The sequence below is a fragment of the Nycticebus coucang genome, chromosome 23 (assembly GCF_027406575.1).
Source record: "Nycticebus coucang isolate mNycCou1 chromosome 23, mNycCou1.pri, whole genome shotgun sequence".
Lineage (NCBI taxonomy): Eukaryota > Metazoa > Chordata > Mammalia > Primates > Lorisidae > Nycticebus > Nycticebus coucang.
Window position 1 is genome coordinate 38,572,348 of NC_069802.1, and position 22,551 is coordinate 38,594,898.

General features: G+C 51.4%; 2 protein-coding genes across 23 annotated transcripts in view; one reads left to right on the plus strand and one right to left on the minus strand.

Moving 5' to 3' along the window:
• Window positions 1-160: 160 nt before the first annotated feature.
• Window positions 161-21,017, minus strand: TMEM175 (transmembrane protein 175). Of its 17 annotated transcripts, none has more exons than XM_053577885.1 (13): window positions 20,762-20,918; window positions 13,522-13,672; window positions 12,069-12,145; window positions 10,555-10,737; window positions 10,421-10,459; window positions 6,755-6,852; window positions 5,800-5,851; window positions 5,390-5,508; window positions 4,999-5,155; window positions 4,642-4,806; window positions 2,621-2,699; window positions 2,165-2,297; window positions 161-954 (listed from the first exon to the last, which is right to left on the minus strand). In XM_053577885.1, exons 4-13 carry the CDS (start codon window positions 10,705-10,707, stop codon window positions 294-296), a joined length of 1,656 nt encoding a protein of 551 aa, XP_053433860.1. In that variant the 5' UTR covers window positions 10,708-10,737; window positions 12,069-12,145; window positions 13,522-13,672; window positions 20,762-20,918; the 3' UTR covers window positions 161-293. The 17 variants fall into 17 exon arrangements, with proteins under 17 accessions (XP_053433860.1, XP_053433864.1, XP_053433863.1 ...); XM_053577889.1 differs by having other exon boundaries at window positions 4,999-5,082; window positions 5,473-5,508; window positions 20,762-20,917; XM_053577888.1 differs by having other exon boundaries at window positions 4,999-5,082; window positions 5,398-5,508; window positions 20,762-20,917.
• A 55-nt stretch (window positions 21,018-21,072) lies between these two features.
• Window positions 21,073-22,551, plus strand: part of GAK (cyclin G associated kinase) — a 64,351-nt gene continuing 62,872 nt past the window's right edge. For 5 of the 6 annotated variants that reach the window (XM_053577846.1, XM_053577847.1, XM_053577848.1 and 2 more), the window contains exon 1: window positions 21,073-21,369. In XM_053577846.1, the coding sequence (XP_053433821.1) occupies window positions 21,225-21,369 (145 nt within the window). In that variant the 5' untranslated portion in view covers window positions 21,073-21,224. Of the gene's footprint in view, window positions 21,456-22,551 lie in introns of all 6 variants that reach the window. The other variant, XM_053577849.1, reaches the window with a different exon arrangement.

A 22,551-nucleotide genomic window follows, 5' to 3' on the forward strand; every position in this document is an offset into this window, starting at 1 on the left:
CCCTGCGTGTCTCCCGTGTCTGCATACCTGACCAATTTTGGGGGAGGGGAGGGGCAGCCCTTCAGATACCTGGCTTGGCAATGTGTCTTTTGGGAAGTGGGTGGGTAAAGGCATGAAAATGTTTCTATGCAACTCTGCTCTGCAAAAAGTAGACACCAAGAACACTGAAACAATGTGGTTATTTCACAACAGAAAGGAAGCCCAGCCCTGTCAATCTGTAGCCGCCATCAGCCAGACTGGGCTGCCTCTCCTGTTGTGCCAGGTGGAGAGATGAGCGGGCTCTTTGGCCACCTTCATGGGGTAGGGAGGAGCTGGGACTGTGGGTCCGCCTCACCTGTGGTGCCCGGCCAAGGTTGCAATGGCCGCACCAGGCCCCGCAGGCCAGCCTGGCCCAGACGCAGCAGCAGGCTCAGCAGCAGGAAGGTGGGGGGCACAGCAATTTGCATGAGGTGGAAGATGGCGGTGCTGAGCCTGCTCAGGAAGAAGGTAGCTACAAAGGTCAGCAGGCTGGCGCAGGGGTACAGGGCCAGCTTGGCAAACAGCAATGCGTGCTCCCGGCCGCCAAACCGCACTAGAGGCTGCAGTGTCTTTATCTCGTGCAGCAGGGCTGTGGCCCAGATGGCGAACTGGAAGATGCTGGCAAAGAAAATGATGGCACAGCTGAGACGCACGCGCTCGAGTTCATCATGGGGCTGCTGGGCGAAGGTGGAGGTCTGCTGGTAGGCCAGTGGGAGGCCACCTACGAAGGCCAGGGAGAGCGTGTTCAGTAGCCCCATGGCCCGCGTGGCTGTGCGGACGTGCAGGAAGAGTGAGTGGTGAGTGGACCACAGCAGGCCCACTGTGGCAAAGGAGCCGAAGTATGCCAGGAAGCGAGGCCCATACACGCCCAGTGCCGCCACGAGGCTGCCGTGGAACTTCTCCCTCACGTCCTTGGGATCTGGAACATTGTCCTCGCTGAGAATGAGGAACACATGGCATTTACACAGCCTCCCTGAGGCCCAGGCAGGCTCCCAAGCCAGGGCCCATGTGACTTCAGATGAAAGGTGCAGCTAGCTCTGTGCTAGTGTACCTGGCAGCATTGTCTATTTTGTGCTAACTAGCAGCCCAGCTTTGGGTCCCTGAGGGCTGGTAGGTGGCCCTGGGCCCAGGCTTTCTCTGGCCGAGGTCAGTGTGGCTCCTGCAAGTCTGCTTCGTGGTATTAGCCCATGAAGAGCTTGTGGGACCTGTACCCTCCTGTGTCTGTACCCTCCCCTTTGAGCTCCCTGCGCAGCACCCTGGGGGCCAGACACCTGTGCGAGGGGAGGTGTCCTGAAGACCTGGGAAGCGTTTGCTTCCAGGGTTCCTAGGACCACATGGTGAGTCCCAGGAGAGTGACTCCTGGGCCAGGCTTTCTACAGAGTGTCAGTAGTGTGTGGCCCCAGCACCTCTGGGTTCTCCTGCCGGGAGGTGCTATGAACCACCCTGATCAGGGCTGCTGCCCCAGCGGTGCACCCTAGAAAGCCTGGGGTCAGTGTCTTGTCTCATCCACTGGGTGTGGAAGATGTGGTCCTCACAGCCGCCCCATACAGGTGTCCATCCTTCATGATGGTGGGCAAGTTAGGTGAAGGCTGCAGGCAGGTGGGAAAGGAACTGCCAAGTGAAGGGGAGAACCCTGCCCCAGAAAAGTACAGCCTCTGCTTTTCAGGGCCTTCCATGAGGGGGGCAAGGCCCTGGCTCCAGGGCAGAAGCAAAGGGAGATTATTCTGCAATGTTCTTTAAATCTAGGCTTTAGATGAGGTACCAAGGAACATTTGCTTCCAGTTTTAACTGCACAAATTACAGTAGAAAAAGCTGCTAGGAGTCTCAGACTTGGAACTGTTAGTTACAGCTAGGGGGTAAGTCACTATTTAAGAGGATGAAAGATGTGAAAAAACAAAATGTGGTTAACTAAGATGGGAGCTAGGAAAGCAAGGGGACAGGAACAGGGCTGGCACCATCTACTCCCACCCTCCCACCCCCCACCTATGCTGTTAGGTTGGGGGCCACTGCATAGACCCGCTCTCTGGGAGCTCTGCCCTCAAGGGTGGGCACTGGGCACCCAGGGGAGGAAGAGCCTCCCTGAAGTCTCCAGAGATGCAGGACTTGCAGACACCTCAGCTGGTGGACACCAGCATGGGGTCTTTACCAGATATCCAGGATGAGGAGGGTGGCAACGATGGCATAGACCCCGTCACTGAAGGCTTCCATCCGCTCCTTGCTCAGTGACTCATAGAGGTCGAAAGTGAACTCCACTGGGGGAGCTGGGGGTTCCTCGTGGCCTGTGGATGTGCAGGGAAGGGGAGCTGGCTGAGCCCCTCTCACATAGGGTCACTGGGCCAGCACAGCCATCGCTGCCCTCTTCCCTGAAAGCACTGGACACTGGCGGGATGCTCTGAGGGGGAATGGGGGGCAGCCAGGACCAATGGTGCACAGAGCCAGAGCTAGGGCCATTGTGTGCAGCCCTGCCCGCCCCTGACCTCCCCGGGAGCTGGTGGTGACCCCCCACCTCTGTGCACAGTGGCCATGTGGAGGACGGGCAACCTGTGGGACGTTCCAGTCCTCCACTTGGGTGTCTCAGGCCAGCCTAGGCACAGTCACCTACCCACGAGCCTCTCTCTGCACCAGCTAGCAGCCTTGCTGATATAAGGGAGGAAGATGATCATCGCCATCAGCAGGTAGGACTGCAGAGACACACACAGGTCAGGGTTGCAGGCTGCCCTGCAGCTGTCCACTCCAAGGGCAGGGATCTCAGCAGCTCATGTGATAAGGGTTCGGTCTCAAAGTGTATAAAGAACACATGTGTCTCAACAATAACAAGGTAACACAGTGAAAAAATTGGCAAAGGACTTTGACATTGCCAGAAAGAAAATACATAGATCCAAGGAAGATACTCCACACTGTCAGCCACTAGGGAAATGAGATCAAAACCAAGTGAGATACTCCCACACCCCCAGAACGGCAGTGATTAAGACAAAACAGGGTGGGTGCGGTGGCTCACGCCTGTAATCTTAGCACTCTGGGAGGCCGAGGCAGGTGGATTGCTTGAGCTCACAAGTTCAAGACCAGCCTAAACAAAAAACGAGACCCCCATCTCTACTAAAAATAGAAAAACTGAGGCAAGAAGATTGCTTGAACCCAAGAGTTGGAGGTTGCTGTGAGCTGTGATGCCAGCCACAGCAACCTCCAACCTTGGGCGACAACCTATGGGCGACAACTTGAGACTGTCTCAAAAAAAAAAAAAAAGTGCTTATGATGAGGTGGAGAAATGGGAACCCTTGTCCACTGCTAGTGGGGCAACTGCTACTGGGGAGAACAACATGGCAGTTCCTCAGAAAGTTCAACACAGAGACCCCTATGCTCCTGCAGTTCCACCTCTGGGTGTACACAAAGGACTAGAAACGGATGTGAAGGCTGGCTGTGCACCAGTGTTGGTGCAGTATGACTCACAACAGCCAAAGGGCAGGAAGTGGACCCATAAAATGTGGCACGGCCCAGGTAGGGCAGGAATGAGACTCTGACACCTGGTCTGGGAGATAAGAAGGCCACGTGGTGCTGATTGTTTATACAAGATGTGCAGAGCAAGCAAGTCCACAGGGATAGACAGTGGCTCTAAGGGAAGGCAGGAGGGCATGACTATCCCTGGGCACCAGTGTGTTGGGGCTGTCTGCACACAGCATAGACTTGTTCACTTTAAGGTGGTTATGGTGGTAGGTGTTACATGTATTTTACCAAATTAAAAATAAAGGAAAGCAGAGGGCCAGTGAAGCATTTTGAGGGTGGCAGAAGGACATGTGTTCCAGTCCTCCACTTGGCCCTGCAGAGTTGCCAGGGACCACACTCTGCTATGCTCCAGCTGCCCCACCCCAATGCAGCATCTCTCCATGCCTTTCTCCTCGGCAAAGCCAGGTTGTGTGCCTGTCCCCTCCCAGCACCCTGAAGGTGGCTCCGTGGCCTCTGCTCATTGCCACCCTCACCATCATGTGGACTTGGCCCACAGTGAAGTGTCTGCACCCCCCCCCACCCCATCATCATGAATACTTCATGTTCACTGGAAATGGGTGAGAACCGCAAATAACAAGTCCCAGATTTGTTTATAATCTCATCTCCACGCTTTGAGCAACCGTCTGGTACACTTCATGCAACAGGCATGGCCCAGGAAGTACCCCTAGGTGCAAGGCAGGTATGAGCAGAAGCAAAAGCCCAAAGGGCATAGGGCCGAGGGGAGACAAAAACAGCTGGGCAAGATGGAGCCTGCCCAGGTCTGACCTCCACCCACACGGTGGCTGGTGTTGGCTGCTCTGACCCAGTTCTGCGCAGGATCCTCAAGTGAAAGAAAAACAAGCACAGCCCTGGACTTCTGGTGTCTCCGTTCTCATGACTGTCAACCTCACGTGGAGCTTCGCTGGGGACAGCTCAGACACCCCCTTGGGTGAGTATCGACTCTCCATCCTCCACAGGCAGGTGCTTGGGGTCTCAAGGGAATGATGGCTGTACCCCCTTCCCCAGCCCTAGATACCTGGCCGTTCCTCCTTAGTGCTGCATGCTACACAGAAGACCCTTGGTGGAACCTCTGCCCACCACAGTCCTGCCCCACCCAGGCCCTGGGGCCATGCTGGCGCTCACCACAGGGAAGAAGAAGAGGGAGAAGATAGCTGCAGCAAAGCACAGTGTGGGGCCACGCAGGATGACCAGCAGGATGTGCCGCCAGCACAGGGCTCTGTGGGCAGACTGCAGGATCTGTGGGCTCAGTAGGTGTGGAGAGTGGAACGCATACACCACGATCAGTGCCTGTGGGGAGCAGTGCAGGGCTCTCTCTGGTGGGTACCCGCAGAGGATGGAAAGGAGAGGGAACCCATGGATCCTGGGTTGCCTGTGGGGGTCCCAGAGCCCACCCTCCCACCTGCAGTCACATAGCAGGGGCTGTGGGGCACCTGTACTCCCAGCACCCCAACTGCAGGGCAGGGGTCCTGGGCAGCCCACCTGCACGGCTCCAATGGCGATCACACACGTGCAGAACAGGAAGATGCCCAGAGGGACGTCGGGGAAGGTCACCATTAAGGAAAACTGTGTCCAAGAAAACCACCCAAAGGTTATCAGGGTCCCAGGGCTGGTGGTGCCTCCCGTCTCATGCCGTGCCCTGGAAGTAGAGCGGCCACAGGGGCAGAAACGTCACGTCCATACAGAACCCCCAACCCCTGTGTGCTCAGACCCGGGCCTCCATCCAAACCCAGATGTGAATGTTTCCAAAGCCTGAGTGGCCCCAGGTGTGCAGAGGCCCAGCTGTCGGCCACATGCTAGGGACAGGCCAGGGGACCAGTTGGGCTCTGCCTCTTCCCTCCCTCAGCCCAAGTGCCCCAGACAGCCCCAGAACCTTCTTTCCTTTGCAACTCTGGGCCCAGGACCTGCATCTGAGTGTTGCCATGAAACTTTAAGGATGCCTGGGGTGCAGCTCACCGTGTAGGGCAAGAGGGTGATGGTCATCATGCACACCTGCAGGGAGGGTGGATCACTCAGGCAGCTGTAAGGCACCCTTTGGGTACCTCCCAGGTCCTCTAATGCAGAGTGGCATGTACGCTGGTCTGGGTAAGATGGGGGAGGCTCAGCCCCTCAGAAGGCCCCTGGTCTGCCTGGCAGAGCTGTAGCGGTGCACCTTGGGGTGGGGTGGGGGGGTCCTCAGGAGCTTTTGTCCAGGCTCCACCACAAGAGAAGTGGCCACTCTTCCTCAGAGGGTTAGGTTACAAACCAAAATCATTTCTAAACAAGTCACAGGAAAATACTCACCAGGTTGAGTAAGGCAAGTGTGTCATCTATATTCCCAATAAGTTGGAACAATCTAAACAATTTCAGAAAAAACAGGAAAAGATAGGTTATCAATAAAATGTTGCTTTAATACGACTGAACATACACAAACTCTTCCCAGTATTCTCTGCTTAAAACATTAAGGGATATCATTTTTAACAACATAAAATACTACCTAGTGTACAAAGTTTGGAAAACACAAAGCAAGAAGAGCAGATTCCCTGGAGAGGACCCTATCCACCCCCAGCCATCATTGGTGTTTTCTCCTGAATTGAGACTCACTGCTACAAACAGCCAGAATCAACCCGTAGCGACCGAGGTGTGCCCAGCTGCTCTGTGAGCATGGTCTCTCCAGGGCAGGCCTGTGGAGCTGGACGGCCTTCTCTGTGGCTATGCGGGCCTGAGGGTTGGACACTACGGTAGCTCTCAGCCCCTGAAGGGCTCAGCACCAAGGAAGACACACTGGGCAGAAAGCCTCCAGGAAGGGGGTGTGCTGGCCATACTGTCCCATCCCCTAGGGCTTTTCCTCCCCAGGTCAGCCTGCAAGTGCCAAGGAGGGGCCCTGCACACCACACAGTGGCGCTGGCCAGTACCTCAGGGCCTGAGGCTTGAGAGCCTTCTCCTTGGGGGTGCCTGGTATGGTGGCAGCTCTAGTGGGCAGCAGCATCATCCATAAGCAAACTTTAATGAGTCTACTTCACTGTCCCAGGCCCAGTATCCGCTCCGTCAGTGATTCTCAACCTTCCTAATGCTGCGACCCTTTAATACAGTTCCTGTGGGTCGCGAAAACTGCTGTGCTAAGTGAACCAGCGTGAGGCTGGGAAGGGTGACCTTATCTCCCAACCCCACCCTCTAGACACCCTACAACAGCCGAGCCCCCAGCACCCATACCATGCAGGTCCTGTGGTATGGGCCTGCCCCAGAAGACCCACCTCACCTTGTGTGTGCTGCCCAGGCTGCAGTCACAATCAGAAACGTCATCAGATAGACAGCGATCTTGGTTGCTAGAAGTGTCTCTATACTTTTGTCAAAACGCTAGAATAAAAGAGCATCCTTGTTACAAGAGCCACGTATGCAGCTGAATTGTCGTCATCCCCTGGGATGTCATCGTGTGGCGCAGCCTTGGTCCTGGGCAGGGTGAGCCCCAGGATGGCCCTGGCGGGGCCTGATGGGGTCTGGGCAGGGCCTAGCTCTCCAGAAGAGCCTGGGCACTCTCTAGTCTTTCTTCAACCTCTGTCATGCCAACTGGGCCTCTGCCCTCTTTCCAGGGCACAGATCCATTGCCCACATCCAAGACATGTGGTTTGGGGTCTTCTGTGGACCATTTTACCACTGAAATGTCAGTTCTTGGGGACATTCCCTGGGGATGGGCTCCCTGGACCATAAAGGCATATAAATGAGGGGAAAGATTGGTGAGAACCAGTGCCTAACATGGCAATGTCCAGCGTCCTCACAGGGAGGGACAGAGGGCAGTGACATCACCTATTCTCCAGCCCTTTTTTCTTTTTTGAGACAGAGTTTCACTATGTTGCCCTCAGTAGAGTGCTGTAGTGTCACAGCTCACAACCTCCAACTCTTGGGATTAAGGGATTCTCTTGCCTCAGCCTCCCGAGTAGCTAGGACTACAGGCGCTCGCCACAACGCCCGGCTGTTTTTGGTTATAGTTGTCATTGCTGTTTAGCAGGTCCTGGCTGGGCTCAAACCCGCCATCTTTGGTGTATGTGGCCAGCACCCCAAAGGTCGGTGAACTACAGGTGCCGAGCCACTCACTGGTCCCACATACCAGGCTTTTCTAAAATTGCTGGCCCCACACACCAGACTGTGCCGTCCAGAGCTTGGTCCCCCCAAGGCTGTGGGCGTTAAATTCCACCACATGTCAGGGTCACATGGGCATTGCCTGGGTAAGCTGCTGCACTGTGGCCCATGGCAAAACAGAGTTGCAGATGGGACTGGGCTCCACATGGAGCTCCCTCTGTGAAATCAGGCAAGGGCTATGCTTTATCAGTAAGTTCTCAGAACTGTAACTCTCTGCTTCCTCATTTCCTCAGCCTTCATTTGCAATTGGCCTCTGCCATGAAGTGTCCAGGTTCTGTTGGGCACTACCATGTTTTTTTAATCACTAGGGTTTCCAAGGTTTAACTAGTCTTTTTTTTTTTTTTTTTTTTGCAGTTTTTGGCCAGGGCTGGGTTTGAACCCGCCACTTCCAGCATATGGGGCCAGCGCCCTACTCCTTTGAGCCACAGGCGCCGCCCATCTTTTTCTTTTTTTCTTTTGTAGAGGCAGAGTCTCACTATACTGCTCTCGGGTAGAGTGCCGTGGCGTCACAAGGCTCACAGCAACCTCTAACTCTTGGGCTTACACAATTCTCTTGCCTCAGCCTCCCAAGCAGCTGGGACTACAGGTGCCCGCCACAACGCCTGGCTATTTTTTGTTGCAGTTTGGCCAGGGCTGGGTTTGAACCCGCCACCCTCGGCATATGGGGCTGGCGCCCTACTCACTGAGCCACAGGCGCCGCCCCATCTTTTTCTTTTTTGAAACATAGTCTCATTCTGTTACCCTGGATAGAGGGCTGTAGTATCATAGCTTGCGGCAACCTCAAACTCCTGGGCTTAAGCAATCCTCCTGCCTCAGCCTCCCAGTAGCTAAAACTACAAGTGCCTACCACAATGCCCAGTAGTTTTTCTGTTTCTATTAGAGACAGGGTTTCACTCTTGCTCAGGCTGGTCTCTAACTCCTGAGCTCAAACAATCCACCCGCCTCAGCTACCCAGAGTCTAGGATTATAGGCGTAAGATACCGCGCCTGGCCTAGTCTTTTTCTTTTGATCAGAGTGAGAATAGCCCTGTGAATTCCCCCTGGGTCACAGAAATGTTGCACTGGTCCAGCGCCTTCTTCAGGAAGAATATTGGGCTTTCCCTTCTTCCCATAACTGTGTCTTCTCTGCACTGGGCTAAAGGAACCATCCACTCTAGCTCTCTGTGAATTGGTCAGGGTGCATGAACAGGACACACATCTCCAAGAGATGACCCTGAACTGCAAAGAAAGATGAAGAGGTTTGGCCTCACCGGGTTTTCCTGTTTTTAACCACAAACAAAGCCCTTTCTTTTCACATGACTTGCTGGTCAGGCCATCTCACATCCATGAGCCCATGGTGGCCAAGGCAAGCACCCTGATACATTAGACTGGCCCTACCTTGTGGCTTCCTGGAGAAGGCTCCGGTTCCATGGTCACCTCTGGTGGGTACATGGCTTTCCTGAGCAGCAGCTCAGTCCCCCTGGGGGCAGCATCTCTGATGGTGCTTCTGGTCTGGGTGGCACCTGTGCCAGGGATGCCAGCCTAACAGCCAGCCTGGGCCCAACTGCATTGCTACTTAATTCTCAGCAAAATCCTAGGAAAATTATCCTATCACCTTTTCACAGGCAAAAAAGCCACATTCTAAGCAGGTCTCAAGACTTCCCATAGTCACCAGCTCAATTCACAAGTTAGAATTGTAGCCCAGACCTCAGCTGATGTGAGGACATCCCAGTCACATGCAGGTACACTAAGCAAGGCAAACAGACATTCACACCAAACGTCTTCTCAAGCAGTTCAGCTTCTAAGACACTACTCATTGTGTTTATATTACTCTTTTTGGATGCAGGGTCTTGCTCTATTGCCCAGGCTGGAGTGCAGTGGTGCAGTCATAAATTGCTGCAGCCTAGAACTCTTGGGCTCATGTAATCCTCCTGCCTCAGCTTCCTGAGTAGCTGAGACTACAAGTACCCATCACCACACCCAGCCATGTGTTGCTCTTTAACTCAGAAAAATTCCAATAAAGTTGGCTACAAACACAAACTCTGCTTTTAAAACCTTTCTCCACTCGGTTTGGTGCTCATAGCTCAGTGAGTAGGGTGCCAGCCACATACACTGAAGGTGGCAGGTTCAAGCCTGGCCTGGGCCTGTTAAACAATGACAACTGCGACCAAGAAATAGCTAGGCGTAGTCCCGGCCACTCAGGAGGCTGAGGCAAGAGAATGGCTTGAGCCCAAGAGTTTGAGGTTGCTGTAAGCTATGATGCCACAGCACTCTACTGAGGGCGACATAGTGAGACTCTGTCTCAAAAGAAAAAAAAAGAAAGCTTTTCTCCACTCACCTGAGATGAAACCATGTGAGTAGACCAGGGTGGAAATGTTTCCGTTGAGGCTGGACAGCCTGCCCTCTGTTTACTTGGAGTACCTGCTATGAGGGCCACTCTGGGGCAAAAGGCAAAGACCCCACCAAGGGAGCTTCCCTCCCAGCAGAACAACTGTTCTGTAGACACCAGCTCTTAGGGGAGGCCCAAGACGCCTTCTCTGACCTGATCTTCAGTTTTGCCTCTTAGGGCACTGCCTTTTGGCGCCGAGCTCCGAGATAAAGCCTTGGGAGCCCCCACGTCCTCTCCCTTCCCACAGAGGCAGGGACTCTTGGGTTGGGTGGGCACCACTGAGCTGAGGGGAAGTGTATCAACCACCCCCTTCTCTTCACACCACACCCCACTGTGAGCCTCAGAAGCTGTGGGCTTGTGGGCCTGCAGACCTGGCAAGTCTCCCTGAAGCCACATAACACATGCAGCCTGCTCTCTTTACCTGTTCTGGGGAGATCTCCGTGTGGGTCACAGGCAGAATCTGAAGGAACAAGAGATGCTACTTGAGCTGGACACTGAGGGGCCAGGGCCAAGTCTGAGGGGGCGGGGCAGGGCCTTAAGGGGCCCCATACAGACCATGACGGTGGCGATGATGGACAGCAGAGCGTCACTGAAGTTAAGCATGCGATGGGAACACTGAGGCCCCTCTCCAGCATCCTCGTTCCTCTTGCCTGGGGCATAGTCCCCCTGTGTATCTAGCACCTGCTCTGGAGTCTGGGACTGGGACATGCTGGGGCTGCCGCCTGATGGTCACAGGAGCTGCAAGGAAGCACAGCTCTAAGCACACCAGTGGAGTGCTCCTAGGGGTCCCTCTGGGGGCCTCAGCCTGGAGAAGGGTGTGGGTACTTTTCAACAGGGGTTTGGCTGTGGCTGAAGTGGGGAAGGCTTATGTCACTCTGTCTTCTACCAGGAGGTCCCTTCAATTGCCAGCCTCCAGCTCAGGAGGTGAGCATCAGACCCCAACCCTGGCCTGCCACTGCTGAGCACAGATCTGGGCAAGAGACAGGGTCATAGTTTCCTTTCATGAAATGGGAAGAATGAGTCAAGGCACACTGTGTCTGACACGTGGCAGGTGCTTTGCATGCCTTGTCCCCAGGAAGGGGCCGGAGGCCCTGGCACACAACAGGCCTAAGGATGGAGGAGATAAGATGCCCTGTGGGGCCTCAGGCTCTGTGCACATGAGGGGCTGCTTCCTGCAGGGGCTGCACTGGAGCCAGGAACTCTGGGGAATTCAAGGCTGCACTTGAATGGCCAGCAACAGGGCAATGCCCTCACCCCTGTCCTCTTGCATTTGACTGCAGGAGCCTGGGCTGGGTGTGCACCCAGCAAATGCCAGGGCCACAGCAACAGCCCCCTGAACACAGAGCTTGGGGCATTTGGAACATCAGAGACGAGTCTGAGAAGATGAGGTTGATGCCAGGCAGAGGATGCGTTGCACAGAGGCAACCCCTGCAATCTCCTGGGGGCAGACTGGGATGTGGCAGGTGGCCAGAGCACCAGCCAGGCCCTGCAGACTACACTGGACGGTGACACTGAGGCCTCCTACTGATCTGTGGCACAGCCTCTGGCTGGCTGATGCCATCTTGCAGCCAGGCTTCACGGTGCAGGAGAAGGGGATAGGGAGGTGCAGGGGTGTGACCCCTGACTGACCCCCTGTCCGGGAGCCCTCTAGGTTTCTGCTTTACCTACTGCCCCTGCCTCAGGCTGACTTACTTGCAGCCATGATCCCTCTCTGAGAATCGTGCCCATCCTTCCTGGGTCCCTATCAGATGTTTCTTTCTGAGAAGTAGGGTCTGTCAGCCTCTTTCTTCAGCCTCTCAGCTTCCTCGGGAGTAGGGATTTTGGGGTGGGTTCACACAGATCTGCCCATTTGGGAACAGGGGTGGTGGAGGAGGGGGACCAATGAGGCACTGGTGCCACCCAAGAGAAGCAAAGCGGGATAGGGTGTGTTCTGGAGGGAAGATGCCCTGTGCTTTGGTCACGTTTCCTGAATTGCAGGAAAAGCACCTGGAGAGACTGCCTGAGATATGAATTGGGGGGCGGGGGCAGAAAGGACACATGGCCTCTCAGCCCTTCTGGGGAGGACACACCTTCAGGAAAGCTCAGCCTCAAGGCTGCTCACACAGACGCCACACGTTAGCCTCCAGGATCAGACAAGGAAACCCCACTGCAAAAAAAGGACAGTGGAGGCTTACTGGCAATTTCCAGGTAGGAAGAGCAAATTGTGAAGAACTATGTAAAATATTCAACTTCACCAGCAATCAGAAAAATGCAAATGAAAATGATGAGTCGGAATGGCTGAAAGTCAGTCTAAAGAGCTGATAAGGATATGGTGAAAAGGGAAACTTAGGAATGTAAATGAATGCCACGTTAGTTGGAGAGGCAATTAAGTAACATTTAATAAAATTGCAGTATGCACAACCTGCAGGCACCAAGTTCTTGTCCAGACACAGTCTCAGATGCATGCTAAGGGCATGGGGACTGTCTAGAGTTCGCAGGGAACCCAGGTTTGTTTTAACAATAAAAGCTGAACACACTGTAACTCCTTTATAAGAGACTAATTACTAAGCCATTACATAAACTGTCAGAAACTTAAAATAGGTCTACAAGTATAAAACTAAAAGCCACAGAGGGAAAAAACTCAAGTTGCAGAAAACATAATAGTATTATACCATTTATATAAATAATTAAAGGACATAAAGCAGTTATCTTCTTGATTATATAAAGGTAAATAGTAAAAATACAAAAACAAATAATATTCACCCAGCTCAGGACACATTACAGTGATCTGGACAGGGAAGGGTGGGGGATCAGGTGGGAATGAGGCTTTAGCTGAATCTTTTTTTCTCATCTAATAATCACTGTTTAAAGTTTACATACAGTGAAAAATCTCTTTTAGTGTACAGCTGTTTGTTTGTTGTTGTTGTTGTTGTTGTTTGAGACAAAGTCTCAAGCTGTCGCCCTGAGTAGAGTGCCCTGGTGTCATAGCTCATAGTACCCTCAGACTTCGGGGCTCAAGAGATCCTCTTGCCTCAGTTTTTCTATTTTTAGCAGAGACAGGGTCTCACTCCAGCTCAAGCAATCCACCTGCCTCACGCTCCCAGAGTGCTAGGATCATAGGCATGAGCTACCTCACCCAGCCTGTGCAACTGTTTTCGACAAGTACACACAGTCAGGTAATCAGAACCACTACTGAGAAACCAAACAGTTACTTTGTGTTCAAGCTTCCCCCACCCCAAACTTTGGCAAGCACTGACCTGTTTTCTATCATGGTAATTTTGCCTTTTCTAGAACATCACATCCTTTGAAGTTTTTTGAGTCTAGATTCATTCATAATGCATTCATGTTGCTGAGATTATCACTAACATTTTTTTTTATTGCTGCACAGTAATCCCACTACACTGATGTATCCCAGTTTGTTCATTCACTAGGTGAAAAATACCCATGTTGTTTCCAATTTGGGGCAGTTATAAACAAAGCCACTGAAAGTATCTGCATATAGGTATTTGTACAAACATGTTTTTATTTCTCTTGGGTAAATACCTTGGAGAGGCCTGCTGGGTCGTATGGTAATTGTTTGACTTCACAGGAAACTGCCAAACCACTTGCCAAGGGAGCTGTGACACACTGGGCTCCCACCACAAGGCACGAATGCTGCGCCGCTCAGCATCTGCTCTGGGAATCTGCAGCAGGGCTTTAAAAAATAATGAATTTACTTTTTTTATTTTAGGTTTTCTAATAGTGTGTAGTAGTATCTCATTGTGGTATTTTGGTTGTTTTTAGACAGGGTCTGGTTCTGTGTCCCAGGCTGGAGTGCAGTGGTGTCCACAGCTCACTGTAGCCTTGAACTCCTGGGCTCAAGCGATCCTCCTGACACTGCCTCTTGATAGCTGGCACTATAGGTGTGCCCCACCAAGCCTGGCTAACGGAGGTCCAGGGAGAAGGACCACTTTTTTTTTTTTAAGAGACAGTCTCATTTTGTCACCCTTGGTAGAGTGCTGTAGCATCACAGTTCACAGCAACCTCTAGCTCTTGGGCTTAGGTGATTCTCTTGCTTCAGCCTCCCAAGTAGCTGGGACTACAGGCGCCCGACACAACGCCCAACTATTTTTTGTTGCAGTTTGGCCAGGGCCAGGTTTGATACCTGGTATACCAGGTTTGATAACCTCGGTATTTGGGGCCGGCGCACTACTCACTGAGCCACAGGCACTGCCCCTGGCTAACATTTTTATATTTCATAGACTGGTCTTGAATATCTGGCCTCAAATGAGCCTCCTCTCAAATTGCTGGGATTCTAGGCATGAGCCACCATGCCCAGACTTACTGTGGTTTCAGTTTGCATTTCCCTACTAATTTGGGGTCTTTCATATACTCACTTCTCATCTGTAAATCTGATGGCTCAAGTGGTCCTTCTGCCTGGACCTCCAGAGTAGGTAGGTGCCACCACCAAGCCCAGGTTAAGACTTTTTGGTTTTGGTAGAGACAGGGTCTCACTGTTGCTCAGGCTGGTCTCAAGTAATCCTCCTAAAGTGCTAGGATCACAAGTATGAGCTGCCATGCCCAGACAATTTTTTTTTTCCTTCAAGACAGAGTCTCATTATGTCACCCTAAGTAGAGTGCTGTGGCATTACAGCTCACAGCAACCTGGAACTCTTGGGCTCAAGTGATTCTATTGCCTCAGCCTCCCAAGTAGCTGGGACCACAGGCACCAACCACAGTGCCCGGCTATTTTTTGTTGCAGTTGTCATTGTTGTTCAGCTGTCCTGGGCCGGTTTCGAACCAGCTGGCCTCAATGTATGTGGCTGGCACCGTAGCCACTGTGCTATGGGCGCCAAGCCCAGACAGTTTTTTAATCAGGAAGGGATGTTGGGTTTTGTTTACTCCTTTTTCTCTATCTATTGAGATAATCAATTTTTTTCTCTTTCACTCTTTTAATAGGGTGAACAACACTGATCAGTTTTCAAATGCTAAGCCAACTTTACATTCCTGGGAAGAACCCCAATTTTACCCATGTTGCATTATTTTTTATGTTGTGTTGGATTCAATTTGCTCTAGAATGTTTTAAAAGAATTTTAGTATCTATGTTCATGAAAGGTATTAGTCTATAGTTTCTTATAAGGTTCTTGAGTTCTGCTATTAGAATAACACTGTTAGGAACAATGATTTGGGAAATAACTGTTCCTTCCATTTTGTTTTCCAAGACAAAAAAGGGTACAGCTGGGTACAGATGAGTGCTGTGGCCTCATTATAGCAACCTCAAGACTCCTGGGCTCCAGCAATCCTCCTTCCTCAGTCTCCCCAGTAGCTGGGACTACAGGTGCCTGCCACAAAGCCAGGCTAATTTTTTATATTTTTAGTAAATATGGGGTCTCTCTCTTGCTCTAGCTAGTCTCTAACTCCTGACCTAAAGTGATCCTCCTGCCTTGGCCTCCCAAAGTGCTGGGATTACAGGTTATGAACCACTTGCCCGTCCCTTCTTCAAATTTTCTGTAAGAGTTTGCACAGAATTGTTTGGTGGAATTCCCAGTGAAGCTAAGTCTGGAGTCTTCTTTGAAGGAAGAGTTTCAACTACAGATTCAGTACTTAATAGATGGAAAGCTATTTAGGTTGTCTATTTTTTTTAAGTGAACTTAAGTATAATGCTTTCAATGCATTTGCTCATTTAGTCTAAGCTGACAAATTTATTGGCACAAAGTTCATAATATTCTGTTACCCTTTCCGCAGCGACGTTATCTCACTCCTGACATTGGTAATCTGCGTCTTTTTCTTGTTCAATCTGGCCAGAGATTTTTCAATTTTGCTGCTCTCAAGGGATTAGCACCTGGTTTCATCAATTTTCTCTGGTTTCTGTTTTATATTTCATTGAATTCCATTGATATCTATTACCTCCTCCTTTATACTTACTTTGGGCTTCATTTGCTCTTATTTTTCTGGTTTCTTAAGATGAATACTACGTAATTTATTTAAGACTTACATTCTAGGCTCGGCACCAGTACCTCAGTGATTAGGGCACTGGCCACATGCATGGGGGCTGGTGGATTCGAACCTGGCCAGAGCCTGCTAAACAACGACAACAATAACAAACAGCAGGTGTTGTGGCGGGCACCTGTAGTCCCAGCTACTTGGGAGGCTGAGGCAAGAAAATTGCTTATGCCCAAGAGTTGCAGCTCACAGTAACCTCTAACTCTTGGGCTCAAGTGATCCTTTTACCTCCATTTTTCCATTTTTAGTAGAGATCGGGGTCTCACTTTTGCTCAGGTTGGTCTCGAACTCCTGAGCTCAAACAATCCACCCACCCTGGCCTCCCAAAGTGCTAGGATTACAGGCATGAGCCACCACACCTAATTTTTCTTTTTCTTTTCTTTTTTTCTTTTTTGAGACAGAGCCTCAAGCTGTCACCCTGGGTAGAGTGCCATGGCATCACAGCTCATAGCAACCTGAAATTCTTGGGTGTAAGCGATTCTCTTGCCTCAGCCTCCCAAGTAGCTGAGACTGCAGGCGCCCACCACAACACCCGGCTATTTTTTGGTTGTAGTTGTTGTTGTTGTTTGGCAGGCCCAGGCTGTATTCAAACCTGCCAGCTCTGTGTATGTGGCTGGTGCCTTAGCCGCTTGAGCTATAGGCCCCGAGCCTAATTGTTCTATTTTTAGTAGACTGGGTCTGGCTCTTGCTCATGTTGGTCTAATTTCTCTTTTGATTTCCTCTTTGACTGAAGGATTATTTAGGAGTTAGTTTCCAAATGTTCAAAGACTTTTCCAGCCTTGGTGCCTATGGCTCAAGCGGCTAGAGCACCAGCCACATACACCTGAGCTGGCAGGTTTGAATCCAGGCTGGGCCCGCCAAACAACAATGATGGCTGCAACCAAAAAAATAGCTGGGCGTTGTGGCAGGTGCCTGTAATCCCAGCTATTTGGGAGGCAGAGGCAGGAGAATTGCTTGAGCCCAGCAGTTGGAGGTTGCTGTGAGCTGTGATGCTGTGGCACTCTACCCAGGGTGACGGCTTGAGGCTCTGTCTCAAAAAAAAAAAGACTTTTTCAGATCTGTTATTGATTTCTAATTTAACTTCATTCTAGTTAGAGAACATACTTGTTTCATAGCCCAAAAATATGATCTAGCTTAGCAAATTTTCTTCACGCACTTAAAAAAATTGTGTATTCCGCTGTGTGGGGACTGCTCTACAAATGTTTGTTAGGTCAAGCTGGTTGACAATGTTATTCCAGTCTACTAACTCCTTAGTGATTTTCTGGGTACTTGTCCTATCATTTACTGAGTAAGGAATCTTCTCCACCTGTAATTGTGATTTTTTAAAAAAATCTCTCCTGGCAGTTCTGCTAGTTTTTGCTTCCCTGCTTATACTGCAAACCTTCCCTCTCTATTACCTCCCTTCCAACAGTTTTAGGCTGCTTGAGAATCTCCATCTTAACATATTTCAACACAGCATTGTCCATCCCACTCCCACACTCTTTTTTCCATGGCCAAACTTCCCTGAGTTACCTTCTCTCACCACCTCGACCTCATCCTCTTTTCTTTCTTCCATGTATGGTAAAGTGTAGTTTCCACCCCATCACTCCAATGAACAGTTTTTGTTTTTTTTTTTTTGAGACAGTTTCATTTTGTTGCCCTCCGTGTAGAGTGCCCTAGTGTCATAGCTCACAGCAACCTCAAACTCTTGGTTCCAGTGACTATCTTGCCTCAGCCTCCAGTCTAGCTGGGACTACAGGTGCCCGCAACAATGCTCGGCTATTTTTTTTAGAGACAAGAGTCTTGCTCTAGATCAGGCTGGTCTGGAACGACCTGAGCTCAGGCAATCCACTCACCTTGGCCTCCCAGAGTGCTAGGATTACAGGCTCAAAGTACAACCCACTACACCCGGCCCAATGAACATATTTTTAGTGAGGTCACCAATGATTCACTGTTGCTAAATCCACTATACACCTTTCTTTTTCTTTCCTACTTGACTTTTTTTTTTTTTTGTAGAGACAGAGTCTCACCTGATCGCCCTCAGTAGAGTGCCGTGGTGTCACACAGCTCACAGCAACTTCCAAATCCTTGGGCCTAGGCGATTCTCTTGACTCAGCCTCCCAAGTAGCTGGGACTACAGGCGCCAGCCACGACGCCCGGCTTTTTTTTTTGCTGCAGTTTGGCCGGGGCTAGGTTCGAACCCGCCATCCTCGGCAAATGGGGCGGGCGCCCCACCCGCTGAGCCACAGGCGCCGCCCTCCTACTTGACTTTTAAGTGACATTAGACACTTTTTTTTTTTTTGGCCGGGGCTGGGTTTTGAACCCTCCACCTCTGGCATATGGGGCCGGTGCCCTACTCCTTTTAACCATCTTTTGCCCCCTTGCCTTGGCTCTATGCCATAATTCTTTCTTGGTTTTCTTCATGTCTAACTATGCTGTGTTGGTCCTCTTCAGCTCCTAGAACTATACACGAAGGGTGCCCAAATACTCGTCTCTAGCCTGGACTCTTCCCTGAACTCCCAATCCTTGTATTCTAGTCTACCTGGCAAATGCACAGGATGAAAAAGCCATATGACTTGCATTGAATTCTCACTGTATCACTGGTTGGCCCTATCCAAGTAATAACATTGTTGAGCATGTTTTCTCATCCAGAAAAAGGGGGGTTAATTATATTGCACTTTCTTTGCACTGATATGAACCATCACAAAAATGGTGTTGAAAGCAATAGATTCACTGTATAAACTAAAGTAATGTTACTATTTTTTCTTTCAGTTTGAAGATCTTGCTTGGCTTTACTGTGATTCTAAAATCATGCAACACTTCATTCCATAAAAAAGAACAAATGTTCTGATGAGTCGAGCCTGTTATCTTGCAATGATAAAGATAACAGATATTAGCCTGTCTGAAAGGATATTTTTTGTAGCTTAAAATCATGGGAGGAGTAAAATGCTCATTTGACCCTTAGAGTCCACTTTTGAGCTTGAAAACAAATATTCCATACAAGGGGCTGCAACCTCACATGCCTACAGCAACCGGGCAGGTAACATAAATAAGCCAGGTTTGTAGGCAAATGGCTGTGTCTCACTGAAGGGGGCAGCCGTAGGTGACCTAAAACACACAGGATTCTGGGTCCAATATTGCCTGATCTTGTTTATCTACAGAAGCTGGAAAACTGGGTTTTTATTTAATCTTTCAGTCTTTAAATAATAGTGACTCATTTATTTTTCCTTAAAAACACAGTAGTGGGCTTGGCGCCTGTGGCTCAAGCAGCTAAGGCGCCAGCCACATACACCTGAGCTGGCAGGTTCGAATCCAGCCCGGGCCGCCAAACAACAATGACGGCTGCAACCAAAAAATAGCGGGGCATTGTGGCAGGCGCCTGTAGTCCCAGCTACTTGGGAGGCGGAGGCAGAGACTCCCTGGAGCCCAGGAATTGGAGGTTGCTGTGAGCTAAGATGCCATAGCACTCTACCCAGGGCAACAGCTTGAGGCTCTGTCTAAAAAAAAAAAAACGTTAGTAGCCAAAAAAATAAAATAAAAATGCATGTTGGCTGGGTACAGGGGCTCATGCCTACAATCCTAGCACCATGGAGAGCTAAGGTGGGAGGTTTACTTGAAGTCAGTAGTTTAAGACCAGCCTCAAACTACTGGTTTGAGCAAGAATTAGACTCATCTCTACTAAAAATAGAAAAATTCACCAGGCCTTGTGGCAGGCACCTGTTGTCTGGTAGCACTGGGGAGGCTGAGGCAGGAGGAATGCTTGAGCCCAGAGTCTGAGGTTGCTGTGAGTTGTGATGACACCACTGCACTCTGGCCCATGAGACAGAGCAAGACTGTCTCAAAAACAAACAAAAGACGTGTCTATTGGTCTTTTCCTCATTATTCTATAAGGAAAATCGCCTTTTTACCCCCAGTGATTGGGCATGATGAACCCTTCTCCGTGGTCTAAGAGGACTTGTTTTCACTTTTCAGGCTAGAGAAAAAAAACAGCTCAGAGCAGTCTGAGCCCAGTGAGGTGTGCAAAATTTGTCAGACTCTGGCTCAGCACCTGTAGCACAGTGGTTACTGCGCCAGCCACATACACTGAGGGTGGCAGGTTCGAATCTGGCCTGGGGCCAGCTAAAACAACGATGACAACTGCAACAAAAAATTGTCGGGAATTGTGGCAGGCGCCTGTGGTCCCAGTTACTTGGGAGGCTAAGGCAAGACAATCACTTGAGCCCAAAAGTTTGAGGTTGCTGTGAGCTGTGACGCCACAGCGCTCTATCGAGGGCGACATAGTGAAACTCTGTCTCAAATAAAAAAAAAGAAAGAAAGAAAAAGAAGAAGACCCAGAGACAGGAGCTGGGCCACGGTGCCTGGGGCAACTGTTTGCAGTGTTTCGTTGTGGACTAGCAGCCTCACTTGCCATCTTTAGAACAATGTACAACCAATCAACAATTTGCTGTTTTAACGTAAACTCTCAGTAAACAACTTAAGAACAGTCTCTTCTTTCCTTTAAAAACCTACTAGTAACTGCGGCTCGCCGGTGCGTCCTCAGGGCGACGCGCACCCGCTGTCCAGCCATACCTCAGGGCTGCTACACACCCCACTGGCTCTCGCAGCCCAGAAGGCCGGTCAGTCCGCCCGCGGCTCCCCCACCGGCCACGGCCCCAGCCCAGGCCCTCCGGCCAGCCTCCCAGCGGCCAGGCTGCTCCGAGCGCGCTGGCAAACGCACTATGCGCGTCGACAAGGCTGCGACCATCGTCACTAAATGTCACAGGACGCGCCGCCTCCTGAGACTAAAGCTGAGTATTATATTGAGTGTTCGACGTGCCCCTACCCGCTCCTGTGCCGCGAGCGGCCAGCACTCCCAAACCCATGCGCAGACGCGGCGCTCGCACCGCAGAAACCTGGGGGCCAGCCTCCCGCCGGACGCAGAGTGGGGCGCGGCTCGGCGCCAGGCCAAGAACTAAACTACCTGTGCGGGAACCGCCACAGCCGCACCAAGGTGCGTCTCCGCCCCGGTAGGCCCAGCTCGCGAGCTAGGCAACCGGAAGTTGGTCGGGAGACCCGCCGCGTAACGCACGCGCCGTCGCACCCATATTTCTGCGCCTGCGCGCCTAGCAGCAGCGGCGGAAATGAGGTGTCGGCACTTTCCCAGCCGCCGGGAGTGCCGCATCCTCCCGCGTGACTACGTCACGGCGCCGGGGCGGAAGATGGAAGAGCTGCAGGCTGGCGGCTGTTAACCAGACCCGGACGGAGCGGGAGCCCGAGTCGGCCGCTCCGGTTGTGTGGCTGCCGCCATGTCTCTGCTGCAGTCGGCGCTCGACTTCCTGGCGGGCCCAGGCTCCCTGGGCAGTGCTGCTGCTCGCGACCAGAGTGACTTCGTGGGCCAGACGGTGGAACTGGGCGAGCTGCGGCTGCGGGTGCGGCGGGTCCTGGCCGAGGGTAGGCCCGGGTCAGCGGCACGGTCCTGGCGCGGGGGTTCGTCTCCCAGGTCGCTGGGGCATGGTCTGCTTAATAAACATATTTAAGTATGTTTTGCCGGAACAGTTACCTTAGACCATACGCTATGTGTGGGGCGGGGGTCAGGGCTGGGTCGAGGATGGTCACTGGCAGGAATTGTGGGTCAGGGCCGGACCTGGAGAGGGTCACCGCCTGGGGAGAGTCACCACCCAAGGGCGGGAGTAGGTCGTCAGAGGTGATTGCTGAAGATGAGGCTGGATCTGGGCTGGGTACTTACTTGCTGGAGGAGTAGGGTCAGGCTGGCGGGAGGTGGTCATAGAAGGAGGCCTGGAGCTAGAGCGACCTTCTGGGTTGTGGAAGAGGAGGGTGGCCGGCAGGGAGGTTGGGGAAGGGGCCACAGTGGAGGCTGAAAGCTGGACTCAAAGGGTGAGTGGTACAGTTGGGTGGGTGTAAACCGTGGGTCTTTGCTATGTGTCTAGGACTGTTGCAGGCGAGAGACAGGATTGAACTTTTGGTAAAAGGTCAAGGCTGACTCTCTAAAATGTGAGGATCTTCAATGTTGGTGTTGCACATATTGAGAGGAGTTGCAGTCCTGCCCTGCTTGGGTGTAGGTGGAGGACAGAGTGTGCTGTGTCTGGTAATCACAAGTTCCTCCTCTTAAACCCTGAGAGTGTCTCCTATTGTGGACATCCGTTTGTGATTCCATGTAACTCACAGGAAGCAGAGCCAACAGTCCTGACCTATATAGAACTGGTGTGGTGGACAGGGTAGTCAGCTTAAGTATCTTCAAGTCAGTCTTTCATCAGTTTTGTTTCTGTGTGCTTGCTTTTTCTAGCTTCCTGAATGACCGCTGCCTTCATCATTGTCAGTGGGGGGTTACTATCTTTTCTAAATTTTCCTTACATTTTGTCCAGTGTGTCTAGGGGTGTGTCATGTTTCACTAGCGTGAAGTTTTTTGGCTAAACACAGTTGACTTCAGTACTAGGGGGCTGAAATGTGATCCTGCTGCACTGGCACAGGGAGCAGGAACAAAAGACCAAACCCTCACCAGGCCTGCTATCCCTGCACCCACTAGAATTTTGATGTCTTTATTTTAGAAGGCCTGAGAAGACACTGGCTGTATCATTATCAGTCACTTTGTCTCCACTGTGGTCAGAAACAACC

Bases quoted from the DNA above. Each gene is read 5' to 3' on its own strand.
- TMEM175 (XM_053577876.1), bottom strand. From the start codon at position 10,707: ATGTCCCAGTCCCAGACTCCAGAGCAGGTGCTAGATACACAGGGGGAC. The intron at 10,460-10,554 runs GTCTGTATGGGG...TTGTTCCTTCAG, and splicing joins CCATCATCGCCACCGTCATG to ATTCTGCCTGTGACCCACAC. The intron at 5,509-5,799 runs GTGAGTATTTTC...CCCTCCCTGCAG, and splicing joins CACTTGCCTTACTCAACCTG to GTGTGCATGATGACCATCAC.